The following is an 18,647-nucleotide window of genomic DNA, read 5'->3' as shown; positions in this document are numbered from 1 at the left end:
AAGATTACCTGAAACAATTGGGCTGACAAAAAAATATTTGAGCAATCTATTAGCACTTGGCACTGCCAACCAGTGAATGTTTAACTGCCACTAGTCAATAGCCTGTCAATGTAGGAAATCAATATTCATAAACTTAAAATCACCTTGTATTCCCCTCCTCAAACCTGTCTCTCTTCCAGCCACTTGTCATCCTTGTTTTAAAAATCCTCCCTATCTCTCTAACCTCCCAGCTTTACGACGCTTCAAGTGTTCTGCACTGCTCCAATTCTGGACTATTGCACAGCCCAGTTTTAATCACTGCATGGATGCCATGTATTCAGCTGTCTGTGCTCTAAGCTCCTGCTCTTGCCTCCCCCCCCCGGGCAGAAAAGTGAGTTGAGGTAGATGATCAGCCACTATCATATTGAAAGGCGGAAGGCTTGAAGGGCCGAATGGGGAAGGAGGGGCCTCAGTTACAGGGAAAATTAGAAAACCCAAATTAAAGGAGGAGGTAGGAGTACAGGTTAGCGATGTGGTGGATCGTTACCAGAAAATAAAGGTGCGGGCAGAATGGGCAAATGTCCTTTTGCGCCAAGGAACTATAAAAGAATAGGGAAATTTGATAATAGAACACATTTAAAAGCTTTGAAAGCTTCGTATTTAAATGCATGAAGCCTTTGGAACAAAGTTAATGAGTTTATGGCGCAGATAGAGACAAAAGGGTATGATTTGGTGGCAATTACTGAGACATGGTTACAAGGAGACCAGGTCTGGGAATTGAATATCCAAGGGTACTCAGTATTTCAGAAAGATTGACTGATAGGAAAAGGAGGTGTGTAGCTTTGCTGGTCAGTGCTCTAATAAAAAATGATATAAGCACTGGAGATCAAGATGTGGAATCAATCTGGGTAGAAATAAGAAATAACTAAAGGAAGGAGTCCCTGGTAGGTGTAATCTGTAGGCCCCCAAATAGTAGTTCCACAGTGGGACACAGTATAAACCAAGAATTATTGGGTGTTTGTAAGAATTGGGCGGCAATAACATGGGTGATTTTAATATGCACATCGACTGGATTATTCAAATTGGCAAGGGTAGCCTCGAGGGAGAGTTCATTAAATATATTAGAGATTGTTTCTTGGAACAATATCTTGTGGAACCAACCCAGGCTATTCTGGATTGAGTATTGTGTAATGAGGGATTACTTGATGACCTCATAGTTGAGGATTCTCGAGGGAATAGTGACCATAATGCAATAGAATTCAAAATTCAGTTTGGAGACGATAAAATGGAATCGCACACTAGCGTTCTGGAATTAAACAAAGGTAATTACATAGGCATGAGGACAGATTTGTCCTGAATAGAGTTCGCAGGAAGGCTAAAAGGAAGGACAGCTGATGAGCAGTAGCAGTTGTTTAGCGAGATGCTTAATTCCTCACAACTAAAATATATTCCAGAGAGGAAGAAAGGATAAGAGGGGTAAAATCATCCATGGCTAAGCAAGGAGGTTAAGGACAAAAACTAAGATATACCATGTTGCAAAGGGCAGTGGCAGGCTGGAAGATTCAGAAACTTTCAGACATAAACAAAGAGTTACTAAAAACTAATAAAAAGTGGTTAGGTAAATTACGAAAGAAAGCTAGCACAAAAGGATGGCACAAGCTTCTACAAGTACATAAAAGGGAAGAGAGTCACTAAAGTAGATGTCGGTCTCTTGCAAGTTGAAACCAGAGAGTTAGTAGTTGGGGGACACAGAAATGGCAGATATGCTAAATTAATATTTTGCCTCCGTTTTCACAGTGGAGAACACTAGTACCATCCCTATAGGAACGGGTAATTCAGAGCTAGTAGAAAGGGTGGAATTTAGAACAATCAGCGCCAATGGGGAAACAGTACTCAATAAACTATTGGAATTGAAAGCAGACAAGTCCCCAGGGCCTGATGGCCCACATCCTAGGGTATTAAAGGAAGTGGCTGCAGAGATAGTGAATCCATTGTTATAATATTCCAAAATTCCTTGGACACGGGAAAGGTTCCAGTGGTTTGGAAAAATGATGATGTAATGCCCTTATTCAAAAATGAAGGGTGGCAGAATGTAGGAAATTACAGACGTTAGTGTAAAATCTGTCGTTGGGAAATTGTTAGAATTCATTATTGAGGTAGTACGGGTAAATCATGTTTGACTAATTTTCTAGAGTTCTTCGAAGATGTAATAAGCTAAGTGGATAATGGGGATCCTGTAGAAGTTGTATATCTGGACTTCTGGAAGGCGTTTGATAAGGTGCTGCACCAAAGGTTAATACACAAGGATAGATAACATGGCGTTAGGGGGACTTCCGGTGGCGGCAATGACGTAGGAAGCCACACGTTTGGGAGTTCCTGTTTTAAACGGACTTTTCGGCTCTTTTTAGAGGTCTTCAAGGACTTTTACGGGGAACTGTACCGGTCGGAGCCAACGGGGGAGAGGAGGGGAATGGAGAGGTTCCTCGACGGGCTTTCTTTCCTGAAGGTGCAGGGGTTGGGTGCGCCGATTGAGCTGGAGGAGCTAGTTAAGGGGATCGGGCAGATGCAGTCAGGGAAGGCACCGGGGCCGGATGGGTTCCCGGTGGAAATTTATAAAAAGTTTGTGGACCTAGTGGGCCCCTTGCTGGTGCGGACACTCAATGAAGCGTGGGAAGGGGGGACTTTGCCCCCGACGATGTCGCGGGCGCTGATCTCGTTAATTTTAAAGAGGGACAAGGACCCCCAGCAGTGTGGTTCATACTAGCCCATATCTCTCCTCAACGTGGATGCTATCAGGTGCTGGCAAAATCCTGGCCACCAGGATAGAGGACTGTGTGCCAGGGGTTGTGCACGAGGACCAGACAGGTTTTGGGAAGGGAAGGCAGCTGAACACGAATGTGCGGAGATTGTTGAATGTCATCATGATGCCGGCGATTGAGGGGGAGGCAGAGATAGTGGTGGCGCTGGATGCGGAGAAGGCCTTCGATAGAGTGGAGTGGGGGTACCTATGGGAGGTGTTGGGGAGGTTTGGATTTGGTGAAGGGTTCATTGGATGGGTAAGGCTGCTATATGAGACCCCGATGGCGTGCGTGACCACGAATGGGAGGAGGTCGGAGTACTTCTGGCTTTACCGAGGGACCAGGCAGGGTTGCCACCTGTCCCCCTTGTTGTTTGCACTGGCAATCGAGCCGCTGGCGATGGCGTTGAGGGATTCAGAGAGGTGGAGAGGCTTGGTGCGAGGTGGGGAGGAACATAGGGTGTCGTTGTATGCCGATGACCTGTTACTGTATGTGGCGGACCCGGTGGGAGGGATGCCGGGGGTGATGGAGCAGCTAGCTGAATTTGGGACCTTTTCAGGTTATAAACAAAATTTAGGCAAAAGTGAGGTGTTTGTGGTGCACCCTGGAGACCAGGAGGAAGGAATTGGTAGGCTCCCACTTAGGCGGGCAGGGGAGAGCTTTAGGTACCTGGGGGTGCAGGTGGCCAGGGACTGGGGGACTCTTCACAAACATAATTTCACCAGACTTGTAGATCAGATGGAGGAGGAGTTCAAGAGGTGGGACATGCTGCCATTATCGTTGGCGGGGAGGGTACAGTCCGTCAAAATGACGGTGCTTCCGAGGTTCTTGTTCCTCTTTCAGTGCTTGCCCATCTTTATCCCCAGGGCCTTCTTTAGGAGAGTGACTAGCAGTATTTTGAGCTTTGTGTGGGCACATGGGACTCCGAGGGTGAGGAGGGTGTTCCTGGAGCGAGGGAGGGATAGAGGCGGGCTGGCGCTGCCCAACCTTCTGGGGTACTATTGGGCGGCCAATGTGTCAATGGTGCGTAAATGGGTGATGGAGGGGGGAGGGGCGGCGTGGAAAAGAACGGAGATGGCGTCATGTAGAGGTACGAGCCTGGGTGCCATGGTAACGGCGCCGTTGCCGCTCTCCCCTAAGAGGTTTACCATGAGCCGGTGGTGGCGGCGACCCTAAGAATCTGGGGACAGTGGAGACGGAATCGGGGGGAAACAGGGGGCTCGATGGAGGCTCCAGTGGGTGGCAATCATCGGTTCATCCCGGGGAACAAGGATGGGGGATTTAGGGGGTGGCAAAGGGCGGGCATCAGTAAATTGAGGGAGGTTTGCGGGCCTGGGGGAACTGGAAGATAAATTTGGGCTTCCCCAAGGGAACATGTTCAGATACTTGCAGGAAAAGGCGTTTGCTAGGCGACAGGTAGAGGGATTTCCTCTGCTACCCTCGCGGGGGACGATGGACAGAGTGCTTTCGGGGGTGTTGGTCGGAGAGGGGAAGGTGTCTGACATCTATAAGGTAATGCAGGAGGTGGAGGAGTCGTCAGTGGAGGAGCTGAAGGCTAAATGGGAGGAGGAACTCGGGGAGCAGATAGAGGACGGGATTTGGGCGGATGCCTTGGAGAGAGTCAACTCTTCCTCCTCATGTGCGAGGCTTAGTCTCATCCAATTTAAGGTGCTGCACCGTCCCCACATGTCCGGGACTAGGATGAGTAGGTTCTTTGGGGGTGAGGACAGGTGACAGGTTCGGGGAGTCCAGCGAACCACGCCCATATGTTCTGGGCATGCCCAGCACTGGAAGAATTCTGGAAGGGGTGGCGGGGACGGTGTCGAGGGTGGTTGGATCCAGGGTCAAACCAGGGTGGGGACTCGCGATTTTTGGAGTTGCAGTAGAGCCGGGAGTGCAGGAGGCGAAGGAGGCCGGTGTCCTGGCCTTTGCGTCCCTAGTAGCCCGACAAAGGATTCTGCTACAGTGGAAGGATGCGAGGCCCCCAAGTGTGGAGACCTGGATCAGTGACATGGCGGGATTTATAAAATTGGAGAGGGTCAAATTTGCCCTGAGTAGATCAATACAAGGGTTCTATAAACAATGGCAGCCTTTTCTGGACTTCCTGGCTCAATGATCGGTATCTTGGTCAATAGCAGCAGCAACCCGGGGGTGGGGGGAGGATGTTCCTTATTGTAGTTTCTATTCTGTAACTTTATATTGTGTTAATTTGCGTTGTTGTTAAAATGCTGTGTTGTTCATGGAGGTGGGGCGAATGTGTATGATTGTTAATATTATTGTTATTTTTGGTATTTTACTATGGTGCGTTATTGTTGTATAAATTCAAAATTTTTTCAATAAAAATTATTTAAAAAAAACAAAACATGGCGTTAGGGGTAATTTATTACCTTGGATAGAAGACTGGCTGATGGACAGAAGACAGAGTTGGGATAAATGGGTCTTTTCTGGATGGCAAGATGTAACCAGTGGGTACCACAGGGTTTCGGCCCTTGCCCCCAAGTATTGACAATCTATATCAACAACTTGGACACACTGATAGAATGTTTCATAGCCAAATTTGCAGATGACACTAAAATAGGTGGGACAGTAAGTTGTAATGAGGAAATAAGAACCTTCCAAATGGATATAGTTAGGTTAGGTGAGCCAGCCCAAATGTGGCAGATAGAGGTTAAGGTGGATAAGTGTGAGGTCATCCATTTTGGTCAGAAAAATGGAAAGGCAACTTATCTAAATGGAGAGAAACTTCAGAGTGCTCCGGTGCAGAGGGATCTGGGTGTCCTCGTGCAGGAGTTGCAGAAAACTAGCATGCAGGTAATAAAGAAAGGGAATGGAATGCTGGCATTTATAGCTAAAGGAATAGAGTATAAGGGTATGGAAGTGTTGTTGCAACTGTACAAGGCATTGGTGTGACTGCACATGGAGTATTATGAACAGTTTTGGTCTTATATGAGGAAAGATGTAGTGGCATTGGAGGCAGTTCAGAGGAGGTTCACTAGATTGATTCCAGAGATGTGGGGTGGGATTCTCCATTGCCCGATGCCGAAATTGGGAATGGCAATCGGGTGGAGAATAGCTCCCGATGCCAAAATTGCGGCAGGCGCCAGTTTGATGCCAGGCCGCATTGCTCCACCCCCTCTAAATCGGTGTCATTGCGACACGCATAGTTGCAACAGCATTCGCATCTCATTATCTGGCCCACCCTCGATACTCTGCCTCTGATGGGCCGAGTTCCTGACGGCACGGGCCACGTGTGGTCTCAACTGTCGTGAGCCTGGCGTGGTGGTTGCAGACCCACCAATTTCCTCCACCGTTTTTCACGTGTTCCGCGGGTGTGGCGCTAATTTGTCCATCATGGAACTCCACGGATCCTCCGTTAGTGTCAGCACTTAGACGCAGGAATGGAGAATATAGACCATCGGATTTGTCTTAAGAGAGATTGAGCAGTTTAGAACTATACTCTCTCGAGTTTAAACAAATGAGGGGCGATCAAATTGAGGTATATAAGATGATTAACGGTAAGGATAAAGTAGACGTGGAGCAGATACTTCCTCTTGTGGGGCATTCTAGAACGAGAGGTCATAGTCTCAGGATAAGGGGCAGCAAATTTAAAACTGAGATGAGGAGAAACTACTTCTCCCGAATGATCGGGAATTTGGAATTCATTACCCCAGAGTGTGGTGGATGCTGGGACAGTGAGTAAATTTGAGGAGTTAGACAGATTTTAAATTAGTAATGTGTTGAAGGTTTACAGAGAATGGTCAAGACGGGGAGCTGAGGCCTTGTCAGCCATGATCGTTTTGAACAGTGGAGCCTGAGAGGCTAAATTGCTTCTCCTACTCCTAGTTCTTATGTTCTAAAAAAGAACTATTGTGTCTAATTCCACCTTCCAGCTCTTCATCTGTAGCCCTGGCTATGAATCACTCAGGATGTGCTCTCTCCCACTGATCGTGTGCAAATCTCACTGTGCGCTTCCAATAGTCCCTTTCTTAAATCGGGTTGAGGTGACTCACGCCAGGTAAGAGGGTTTTAACAAACAGAAAGACTAAGTGATTCTGTACTCTGTACTAAGCCAAGGCTGACATGTAAACTGATTGAATGTGTACTGACCTACAAGCCACACAGGAGGACAACTTTGTTGTGTTGAAACTAGACCCACTTCTACTCTCAGCCTCAGGAATGTGGAATTTTTTCTTCCAAACTTTTCACCTTATTCTGCACATAATGTTTACAGGTTCCTCTAATGTATTTAACACGCTGTAAGAGCAGATCTTGAGGTGGTACTGACTGTGCGTCATGTTTCTAGGCAGCCTGAGAGATCAGCTCCAGTCTTGGGTGTCTCAACTGATGATGTTTCTGAGGATGCATTTCCAGAGCCCTGCACATTCCCAGCAGCTCTCGCATCCATGTGCCTTGGTTTCCTTGGTTTTCGGGGAGCAGGATGATGATATGGTGGAGGCTGCCAGAGGACTGCTAACCATCTATGCACGTTCCTACAGGTTGGTAGCTCTTTTGTATTTTGATCAGATTGTTTGACAATGATTCAAATTCAAACATCTATGTTTTAGTATTCTCCTTGGTGGCAAAGCCTGCAGTTATAAACATTTGTAAAGTACATTTATTTAATTTAGTTCCAGCTCCTCTGTCGAGTTGATTCTTATCCAAAGATTTGTGCTTTTGTTTAAGAACAGATCAGGAATAGGCGCAGAAGTAAGCCATTTGGCCCTTCGAGCCTGCTCCATCATTCAACATGACTCAACTCCTCCTTTCCATCAGAACCCAAAACCCATTCATTCCCTTCGTACCCTATAAGTTATGTACCTCAATGACTGAGCTCAAGCAGCTCTTTGGGGTAGACAATTCCAAAGATTCACAACCTTCATCCTTGCCTTTATTACCTCTAGATTTGACTATATCAGTATACTCATCGATGGATTCCCACATGTCTGCTGTAAAACTTGGTCTTCCAAAACCTGCAGCAAAACTCATTTCCCTATTACCCCTGTGCTCGCTGACCTTCATTGATTCCCAGACAACATCTTGATTTTAAAATTCTCATCTTCATCTTCACATCCTTCTGTGGTCTCGGCCCTCCCCATCTCCGGGGTCTCCTCCAACCCCACAACCCTCTGAGATTTCTGTGCTCCTTCAATGCTAGCCTCATGTGCATTCCCAATTGTAACCGCATCAGTGTCGGCGGCCATGCCTTCAGTTCCCTGGATCCCAACCTATGGAATTCCTTTCCTACATCTCTCTGTCTGTATTGTGCTTTTTTCCTTCAGGCACTCCTTAAAATCTACCTCTTTGACCAAGTTTTTAGTCACTTGACCAAATATCTCCTTATGTGGCTAAAACTGTCAGCGTTTCTCGAACTGTTTTGTCTGCGGATCACTTTGCCATGGCAAAGCAGGTGTGATACCTGTGGGTGACCAATGAGGGCTTCGGCCCACCTAAGTGATCCACAGACTAAATAGTTTGAGAAACACTGATCTGGAACATGGTCACAGTCTCAGATTAAGGAATCAGCAGTTGAGCATTGAGATGAGGAAAGATTCCTTCATTGAAATAACATAACATTATATTTATGTGTTGCCTTTAACACATCGAGACATCCCAGGACTCTTCCCAGGAGCATAATAAATAAATCTGACACCTAGCTACATCATAGAATTTACAGTGCAGAAGGAGGCCATTCGGCCCATCGAGTCTGCACCGGCTCTTGGAAAGAGCACCCTACCCAAGGTCAACACCTCCACCCTTTCCCAGTAACCCCACCCACCACTAAGGGCAATTTTGGACACTAAGGGCAATTTATCATGGCCAATCCACCTAATCTGCACATCTTTGGACTATGGGAGGAAACCGGAGCACCCGGAGGAAACCCACGCACATACGGGGAAGATGTGCAGACTCCACACAGACAGTGACCCAAGCCGGAATCGAACCTGGGACCCTGGAGCTGTGAAGCAATTGTGCTATCCACAAAGCTACCGTGCTACCCACATAAAAGCAAAAATTTGGGAATTGATGGGCAGAATGGACTTGCACTGTGAGGTGATGTCTGGTTCCAAGCTAGAGAGTTTTGGTCACGTCGTAGACTCCACCTTCAGCAGCTTCCTCATTGTTTTCAGCCCCACACGCTTTGAAACCCTTGCCTCACAGTTGAATGATGCTGAGAATGGCAACAGGTGCTTCAGAGCGATGTCGGCGACTCCAGGAAACTTTGGCTATATGTGCAGGCAAATCACCTTCAATGACCTGAATTATGGACCAGCCATGGACCACTTAGCGGATCCTCAGGAACACTGCTGATCCACAGACTACACTTTTGAAACCACTGCTCCCTGGGCCCCTCACTCACATCCTGGTTCCCTCCCCCCACCCAAAAATTTACATAAGTGTCAAACGCTGTGAGCCTCGACAGTGAGTGCACACAAGAGGCATTATACCCAAATCAAATTATCCTTTCTGCTTGTGTCCATATATTGATGCTCTCCACTAGGCAGCCGAATGCTCTGCTGTCTGGTCAGAGTCACTGGGGCAGCCGTGTGCTCTGCACTCTGGTCAGGGTCACTGGGGCAGCCATGTGCTCTGCACTCTGGTCAGGGTCGCTGGGGCAGCCGAGTGCACTTCTGTCTGGTCCGGGTCACTGGGGCAGCTGTGTACTCTGTGTCTGGTCAGGGTCACTGGGGCAGCCGAGTGCACTTCTGTCTGGTCAGGGTCACTGGGGCAGCTGTGTACTCTGTGTCTGGTCAGGGTCACTGGGGCAGCCGTGTACTCTGTGTCTGGTCAGGGTCACTGGGGCAGCCGTGTGCTCTGCTGTCTGGTCAGGGTCACTGGGGCAGCCGTGTGCACTGCTGTCTGGCCAGCGTCACTAGGGCAGCCGTGTGCTCTGCTGTCTGGCCAGGGTCACTAGGGCAGCCGTGTGCTCTGCTGTCTGGCCAGGGTCACTGGGGCAGCCGTGTGCACTGCTGTCTGGCCAGGGTCACTGGGGCAGCCGTGTGCTGTGCTGTCTGGTCAGCTGTCTGGTCAGGGTCACTGGGGCAGCCGTGTGCTGTGCTGTCTGGCCAGGGTCACTGGGGCAGCCATGTGCTCTGCTGTCTGGTCAGGGTCACTGGGGCAGCCGTGTGCTCTGCTGTCTGGTCAGGGTCACTGGGGCAGCCGTGTGCTCTGCTGTCTGGTCAGGGTCACTGGGGCAGCCGTGTGCTGTGCTGTCTGGCCAGGGTCACTGGGGCAGCCATGTGCTCTGCTGTCTGGTCAGGGTCACTGGGGCGGCCGTGTGCTCTGCTGTCTGGTCAGGGTCACTGGGGCAGCCGTGTGCTGTGCTGTCTGGCCAGGGTCACTGGGGCAGCCATGTGCTCTGCTGTCTGGTCAGGGTCACTGGGGCAGCCGTGTGCACTGCTATCTGGTCAGCTGTCTGGTCAGGGTCACTGGGGCAGCCGTGTGCTGTGCTGTCTGGCCAGGGTCACTGGGGCAGCCATGTGCTCTGCTGTCTGGTCAGGGTCACTGGGGCAGCCGTGTGCACTGCTGTCTGGTCAGCTGTCTGGTCAGGGTCACTGGGGCAGCCGTGTGCTGTGCTGTCTGGCCAGGGTCACTGGGGCAGCCGTGTGCTCTGCTGTCTGGCCAGGGTCACTGGGGCAGCCATGTGCTCTGCTGTCTGGTCAGGGTCACTGGGGCAGCCGTGTGCTTTGTGTCTGGTCAGGGTCACTGGGGCAGCCGTGTGCTCTGCTGTCTGGTCAGGGTCACTGGGGCAGCCGTGTGCTCTGCTGTCTGGCCAGGGTCACTAGGGCAGCCGTGTACTCTGCTTCTGGTCAATGTCACTGGGGCAGCCGTGTGCACTGCTATCTGGTCAGCTGTCTGGTCAGGGTCACTGGGGCAGCCGTGTGCACTGCTATCTGGTCAGCTGTCTGGTCAGGGTCACTGGGGCAGCCGTGTGCTGTGCTGTCGGGCCAGGGTCACTGGGGCAGCCGTGTGCTCTGCTGTCTGGTCAGGGTCACTGGGGCAGCCGTGTGCACTGCTGTCTGGCCAGGGTCACTGGGGCAGCCATGTGCTCTGCTGTCTGGTCAGGGTCACTGGGGCAGCCATGTGCTCTGCTGTCTGGTCAGGGTCACTGGGGCAGCCGTGTGCACTGCTGTCTGGTCAGGGTCACTGGGGCAGCCGTGTGCTCTGCTGTCTGGTCAGGGTCACTGGGGCAGCCATGTGCTCTGCTGTCTGGCCAGGGTCACTGGGGCAGCCGTGTACTCTGCTGTCCACCAGGAGAGCTCCATTTATCTAATCAGCTGCCCCCTGATCTTGTCCAGTATTTCAAACAACCCTGTGATGTACCATCAATTGTACGCGAGGCGAGTGATTTACCAAAGTTTGGCTTTAATTGACTAGAACACAGCTCTGCGATCGTCTACAATGGAAAGGGACGATCGTCAGTCGTCTGACCATTTATACCTCGTTAATAGCGGCGTGGTTAACTCAGCCTCTCGGCCAATCGGTCGAGAGGCACATGACCGACCAGGGTCAATGGTAAGCCGACGTTCTGGCCCAATGGCAGACGAGTAGGCAGATCATATCACCACACCCTGTCCACTGCTGTTTGCCATATTGAGAATTTTGGATATCATGAGATTTGAACTGGTCATTTGCAGTGTATTAAAAGTCTTTTCATCTATCCCTACAGATCTTTGGAGAGTTACCCTCAAGAAAAGGCAGATCTCTCTCGTGAAATACATGAACATTGCTTCAATCCCCATTGTATCTTTCTCCTGATGTTACAGAGTTTAGCGTTTGATCATTGTGTGCTGCTTGATTTCCTGATTTCCACGGAAACCTGCTTCCTGGAGTATTTAGTGAGATATCTGCGACTTCTTCAAGAGGACTGGCAGCCCTTCTGCTCTATTTGTGTTCAGTTTGAAGCTGTTGAATCATTTTGTTTGCCAGCAATTAATGATGTGTGTGATGACCTCAATCTCACTGTTGGTGTCGAGCAAGTCAGGACCAACAATCAAACTGGCACTGAAGCCTCAAAAGAAGCAATTGTAAATACTACAGAGCCGCACCTTCTGACACCCATGGGGGAGCTGAGGAACAGTGAAGACACTGTGAGCTGCAACAACTCTCACCTGGTGAGCAGCTGTAGGCCCAGGCCACAAAGACAGTCCCACGGCCTAGTGGATTATGAGAGTTCGGAGGACTCTGATAACGATGGAATGGAATCTGCCTCCATGAATGTCATCACCCTGGAAAGCAGTCAGGATAATGAGGAGGTGAAAGACGCAGGAATAAGTGAGAGAGTGAAACAGGTTTCAGAAACAATAGAAAGTATCAAAGTTGTAAGAAATCCAAGAGATGTCAATTCATACCATTGTGAAAAGGACACAAAAATGTCCTTTGAAGGAATGTTTCAGAAATCAATGAGCTGTTTGACTGAATTGAGAAAAACCATTAGCCGTTTGCAGGGAAGATGTCTTTTTCCATATAATGCAACGGCACTGCTAAAACTGCTGCTAGATATTGAAACGCGCAGCAGAAAAGACGTTGATAGCCTACCTAACTGCCAGTGAAGAACAGATCCTTTGTCAATTCAGACGATCAGTTTCTTCAAAAATTGTACAATATTAATTTATGATTAATTTTTGTAAATAAAACTTAACACGAAAACTGAGTTAACTTTGGTAAAATACAAAGTTTGCAACAGCAGAATGAAGATTAGAGAGATTACACTGAATCTGAATTACCTGTGTACTTCACAGTGAGGCTGAGACCTGAACAAGTTATGACTAGTTATAATTATCCTCACATTTTAGGATTTGGGACCACATGGGAAAGGAACCTGGAAAAATTAGACATTTCTCATTGGGACAACACAGATAACGGGACAACAGAGCAGATAGAAACAAAACTGTTTACAATATTTGAGGGGGCCAGGATCGAGGGGCATAAACATAAGATTAAACCAGTGATTTAGAACAGAGTGGAGAAGGTTTATGCAGAGTCATGATGTGGAAGTGTTGGTGGTCGTGGCAGAAACAATGTCAATGTTCAGTATTAGATTGGATTGTTTGGTGAAGTAAAGGATAAAGGGAACTGGGTTTGTGGCAGAGATTCAAATTGCTCGCATATGAATAGCAGCAGCAGTTGAACATTGAGTCCCTCGAGCCTGCCCCGCCGTTCAATAAGATCACGGCTGACCTGATTTTAACCTCAACTCCACATTGCTGCCTACCCCTGATAATATTTCACACCCGTGTTAATTATGAATCTATCTAGCCTGCCTTAAAAATGTTCAAAGACTCTACCACTCTTTGAGGAAGAGAATTCCAAAGTCTCATGATCCTTGGAGAGAAATTATTTCCTCATCTCTGTCTGAAATGGGCGATAACTTCTTTCTAAACAGTGACCCCCTAGTTCCAGATTGTCCAACAAAACAAAACATCCTCTCCACATCCACCCTGTCAAGACCTCTCAGGATCTTGTATGTTTCAATCAAGTTCCTCTTACTCTTCTAAACTCCAGCGGATACAAGCTCAGTCTGTCTACTTTTCTCATAAAACACTCCACCCATTCCTGGTTTGTTCTTGTAAACCTCTGAACTGCTTCCAAAGCACTTGCATGCTTCTTTAGATAAGGAGGCCAATTTTGTACACAATACTCCACATGTGGGCTCACCAATGCCCTGTACAACTGAAGCATTAGGTTTACAATTACCCTCGCGATAAACAATAATATTCTATTAACTTTCCTAATCACTTGCTGTACCTGGAAACTAAACTTTTGCAAATTATGCAATATGACACCAGATTATTCTGCATCATGGAGCTCTACAATCTCTCACCATTTAGACAATAAGCTTTTTTATCCTTCCTGCCAAAATGGACAACCTCACATTATCTCACATTATATTCCATTTGCCAGATTTTATCCTATCTATATGCTTTTGTAGCCTCCTTATGTCCTCTATACAACTTACTTTCCTACCTCTCTTTGTGTCATCAGCAAAGTTAGGAATCTTGCCTTCAGTCCCTTCATCCAAGTCATTTATATGAATTGTGAAGAGTTGAGGCCCCAGCACTGAGCCCTGTGGCACACCACTCGTCACATCCTGCATTTACGCCTACTGTTCCCTGTTAGCTGGCCAATCTTCTATCCATGCCAATATGTTACTCCCTACTGAGTTTTTATTTTCCACAATAACCTTTGATAAGACACTTTATCAAATACCTTCTGAAAATCAAAGTACAGTACATCCTCCAGTTCCCCTTTATCTACAGCACTTGTTACTTCTTCAAAGAATACCAATAAATTAGTTCAACACGATTTCTCTTTCACAAAACCACGTTGACTCTGCTTGATTACCTTGAATGTATCTAAATATCTTGCTATATCAACTTAAGTTTCGAACATTTTCTCTATGACTTGTCTCAGGACACCAAGGTCCCAGGTTTGATCCCGGCTGGAGGGCACTCTCCGTGTGGAGTTTGCACATTCTCCCCGTGTTTGCGTGGGTTTTGCCCCCACAACCCAATGATGTGCAGGGTAGGTGGATTGGCCACGCTAAATTGCCCCTTAATTGGAAAAAATGAATTGGGCATTCTAAATTTATTTTTAAAAATCATTTTCTCTGTGACAGATATTAAGCTAACTGGCCTATAGTTTCCTGCCTCCTGTCTCCCACCCTTTTTGAAAAACAGTTATATTTTCTATTTTCCAATCTGATGGAACCATCCCTGAATCTAGTAGTTTTGGAAAATTAATATTAACACATCAACTATTTCACTCGCCACTTATTTTAAGACACTGGGACGAAATCCATCAGGACACGGGGACTTGTCAATCGCAGTTCCAACAATTTGCCAAGTTCCACTTTCCTGATGATTGTATTTTTCTTGAATTCCTCCCTCCTAATTCCTGTTTTCCAGCTATTTCTGGGATGTAACTTGTGATGTGTTATCTGTGTTGGTCTAACATTGACTGCAACTGGATGCAGTGAAACGAGAAACAGGCTTCCGACACAGGAGATGGTCCAACACTGTTTTATTGAACCTGCTGATTGCTGTACATAATCTGCTGTGGGTTGACACTCTATTAACCTAACTGATAACCTCCTCCTGGCTTGACCAGACTAGCTCTCTACCACATGGTGATGATGTTCACTGGCTTGTGCACTGTGACTATCTCCTTAGCTGTGTCCTGTGAGAGAGGGAGAGTCTTAATGCCCTGTGGGCTTTATAGTTGTGGTGTCCTGTCTGGTGATTGGTTGTTCTGTGTCGTGTGTGTTCATTGGTTATCCTGTGTGTCAATCACTGCCTGTCTGCATCTTATGATATACATGAGTGGATATTATGACAACTTGTAACCTCTATTTTTAAAAATACATTTACGGGATGTGGGCGTCGCTGGTTGGCCAACATTTATTGCCCATTCTGAGTTGCCCTTCAGAAGGTGGTGGTGAGCTGCTTTCTTGAACTGCTGCAGTCCTTAAGATGTAGATACACCCACTCTGCTGTTAGGGAGGGAGTTCCAGGATTTTGCCCCAGCGACAAGGAATGGCGATATATTTCCAAGTCAGGGAAGTGAGTGACTTGTAAGGGAACCTCCAGGTGGTGGGGTTCCCAGGTATCTGCCACTCTTGACCTTCTAGATCAGGGGTGGGCAAACTACGGCCCGCGGGCCGCATGCGGCCCGCCAAGGGTCTTTATGCGGCCCACCAAGATCAAGTCATTAAAAAAAAAAAATTATTTTTTTTAATTTATTTTTTTAATTTTAAGGTTAATGGGGGGGGGGGGGGGGCTGTTGGGTTACTGGTATAGGGTGGATACGTTGACTTGAGTAGGGTGATCATTGCTCGGCACAACATGTGTTTCATATGAAGTTTCTACTTTAAAATATTAATTAATAAAAATTAATTGATTTTTTTTTCTTTAAAAACCTTTTATTTTGGCTATTTTAAATATTAATTATTTTACTTAATATACTATGCGGCCCTTTAAAATTGTGAATTTCTGAATGTGGCCCTTGCACGGAAAAGTTTGCCCACCCCTGTTCTAGATGGTAGTGGTCATGGTTTGGAAGGTGCTGTCTTAGGAACCTTGGTGAGTTACTGTAGATGGTACACACGGGTGCCACTGTTCGTTGGTGGTGGAGTGTTTGAATGTTGTGGAAGGGGAGCAATCAAGCTGGCTGCTTTGTCCTGGATGGTGTCAAGTGTCTTGGGTGTTGTTTGAGATGTACTCATCCAGGCACTCTGAAGATCAATACAAAATACCGGTCCACCGCACATCTCTTTATTTTCCAGACTCCCTTTCAATTGGACCAACAGAAACTCTTACGATCTATTTTTATGTTTCTAGCTAGCTTTCTCTTGTACTCTAATTTTCCCTCCTTATTTATCATTTCATCATTCTTTGCTAGTTTTTATATTTTGCCCAATTTTCTGACCTGCCACCACCCATCCTTATGCGATTATATGCTTTTTCTCTGAGTTTGGTACTATCTTAAAGTTTTTTAGTTAACCATAGAACAGTACAGCACAGAACAGGCCCTTCGGCCCTCGATGTTGTGCCGAGCAATGATCACCCTACTTAAACCCACGTAACCCGTATACCCGTAACCCAACAATCCCCCCATTAACCTTACACTATGGGCAATTTAGCATGGCCAATCCACCTAACCCGCACATCTTTGGACTGTGGGAGGAAACCGGAGCACCCGGAGAAAACCCACGCACACACGGGGAGGACGTGCAGACTCCACACAGACAGTGACCCAGCCGGGAATCGAACCTGGGACCCTGGAGCTGTGAAGCATTGATGCTAACCACCATGCTACCGTGAGGCCCCATGGATGCTGGATCATTCCGCTTGGAATTTTTCATTCTTGTTGGAATGTCTCTTCTGTGAATTCTGAAATATCCTTTTAAATGTCCACCACTGCACCTCCATTGACCTATCCTTAAACCTAAATTGTCAGTTTACTTTTGTTAGCTCTGTTTTCGTGCCCTCGTAATTGCCCCTATTTAAGTTCAAAGTACTAGTCTTAGACCCACTCTTCTCTCCCTCAAGCTGATTGTAAATTTAAATCACATTCTGATCACTGTTACCAAGGAACTACTATGAGGCCCTATCTTATTGCACAATACCAGGTCTAGTGTAGCCTTCTCCCTCATTGGCTCCAGAAGATGCTGATCGAAGAAATTATCCCGAAAACATTCCATGAATTTGTCATCCACACTACCTTTGCCTAAGTGCTTTTCCAGTCTATTTGTAGATTTAAATTCCCCATGAAAAGCACTATATCTTTCAGAAAATCTCCCATTATTTCTTTGATGCCCCATCCTACCATGTGATTACTGTTGAGAACATAAGAACTAGGAGCAGAAGTAGGCCATCTGGCCCTTTGAGTCTGCTCCGCTATTCAAATGAGATCATGGCTAATCTTTTGCGGATTCAGCTCCACTTTCCCGCCCGAACACCATAACCCTTTATTCGTCAAAATCTTTATCTTGAAAACGTTTAATGAAGGAACCTCAACTGCTTCACTGGGCCGGGAATTCCATTGATTCACAACCCTTTGGGTGAAGAAGTTCCTCCTAAACTCAGTCCGAAATCTACTTCCCCTTATTTTGAGGCTATGTCCCCTAGTTTTGTTTTCACGCGCCAGTTGAAACAACCTGCCCGCATCTATCCTATCTGTTCCCTTCATAATTTTTTATGTTCCTATAAGATTCCCCCGCATCCTTCCAACGAGTACAGTCCCAGTCTACTCAACCTTTCCTCGTAATCTAACCCCTTCAACTCTGGGATTAACCTAGTGAATCTCCCCTGCACACCCTCCAGCGCCAGTACGTACTTTCTCAGGTAAGGAGACCAAAACTGAGCACAATACTCTAGGCGTGGCCTCACTAACACCGTATACAGTTGCAGCATAACCTCCCTAGTCTTAAATTCCATCCCTCTAGCAATGAAGGACAAAACTCCATTCGCCTTCTTAATCATCTGTTGCACCTGTACACCAACTTTTTGCGACTCATGCACTAGGACACCCAGGGCCCTCTGCACAGCAGCATGTTTTAATATTTTATCATTTAAATAATAATCCCTTTTGCTGTTATTCCTACCAAAATGGATAATCTCACATTTGTCAACATTGTATTCCATCTGCCAGACCCTAGCCCATTCACATAAACTATCCAAATCCCTCTGCAGACTTCCAGTATCCTCTGCACTTTTTGCTTTACCACTCATTTTAGTGTCATCTGCAAACTTGGACACAGTGCACCTGGTCCCCAACTCCAAATCATCTGTGTAAATTGTGAACAATTGTGGTCCCAACACTGATCCCTGAGGGACACCACTAGCTACTGATTGCCAACCAGAGAAACACCCATTAATCTCCACTTTGCTTTCTATCCGTGCTACTTCTTTACCCTTAACGCCATTCATTTTTATCTCATGAAGCAACCTTTTGTGTGTTACCTTTTCAAAAGCTTTCTGGAAATCCAGATATACCACATCCATTGGCTCCCTGTTATCTACTGTACTGGTAATGTCCTCAAAAAATTCCACTAAATTCATTAGGCATGACCTGCCCTTTATGAATCCATGCTGCGTCTATCCAATGGGACAATTTCCAAGCTGATGCCTCGCCATTTCTTCCTTGATGATAGATTCCAGCATCTTCCCTACTACCGAAGTTAAGCTACTGGCCTATAATAACCTGCTTTCTGCCTACCTCCTTTTTAAAACAGTGGTGTCACGTTTGCTAATTTCCAATCCGCCAGGACCACCCCAGAGTCTAGTGAATTTGGTAAATTATCACTAGTGCATTTGCAATTTCCCTAGCCATCTCTTTTAGTACTCTGGAATGCATTCCATCAGGACCAGG

The 18,647-nt window shown here is 46.9% G+C and overlaps 1 protein-coding gene across 8 annotated transcripts in view; it reads left to right on the top strand.

Annotated features, from left to right (window-relative positions):
- The window catches only part of lins1 (lines homolog 1), a 61,796-nt gene extending 49,371 nt beyond the window's left edge, over positions 1-12,425 (top strand). For all 8 annotated transcript variants that reach the window (XM_038813901.1, XM_038813899.1, XM_038813905.1 and 5 more), the window contains 2 exons: positions 7,081-7,273; positions 11,446-12,425. In XM_038813901.1, coding sequence (XP_038669829.1) covers positions 7,081-7,273; positions 11,446-12,328 — 1,076 coding nt within the window. In that variant the 3' untranslated portion in view covers positions 12,329-12,425. The remainder of the gene's footprint in view (positions 1-7,080; positions 7,274-11,445) is intronic.
- The last annotated feature ends 6,222 nt before the right edge of the window (positions 12,426-18,647 follow it).

This window comes from Scyliorhinus canicula, chromosome 12, assembly GCF_902713615.1.
Source record: "Scyliorhinus canicula chromosome 12, sScyCan1.1, whole genome shotgun sequence".
NCBI lineage: Eukaryota > Metazoa > Chordata > Chondrichthyes > Carcharhiniformes > Scyliorhinidae > Scyliorhinus > Scyliorhinus canicula.
The sequence above is the reverse complement of the archived record's forward strand: the minus strand, read 5'-3'. Positions and strand labels throughout refer to the sequence as shown.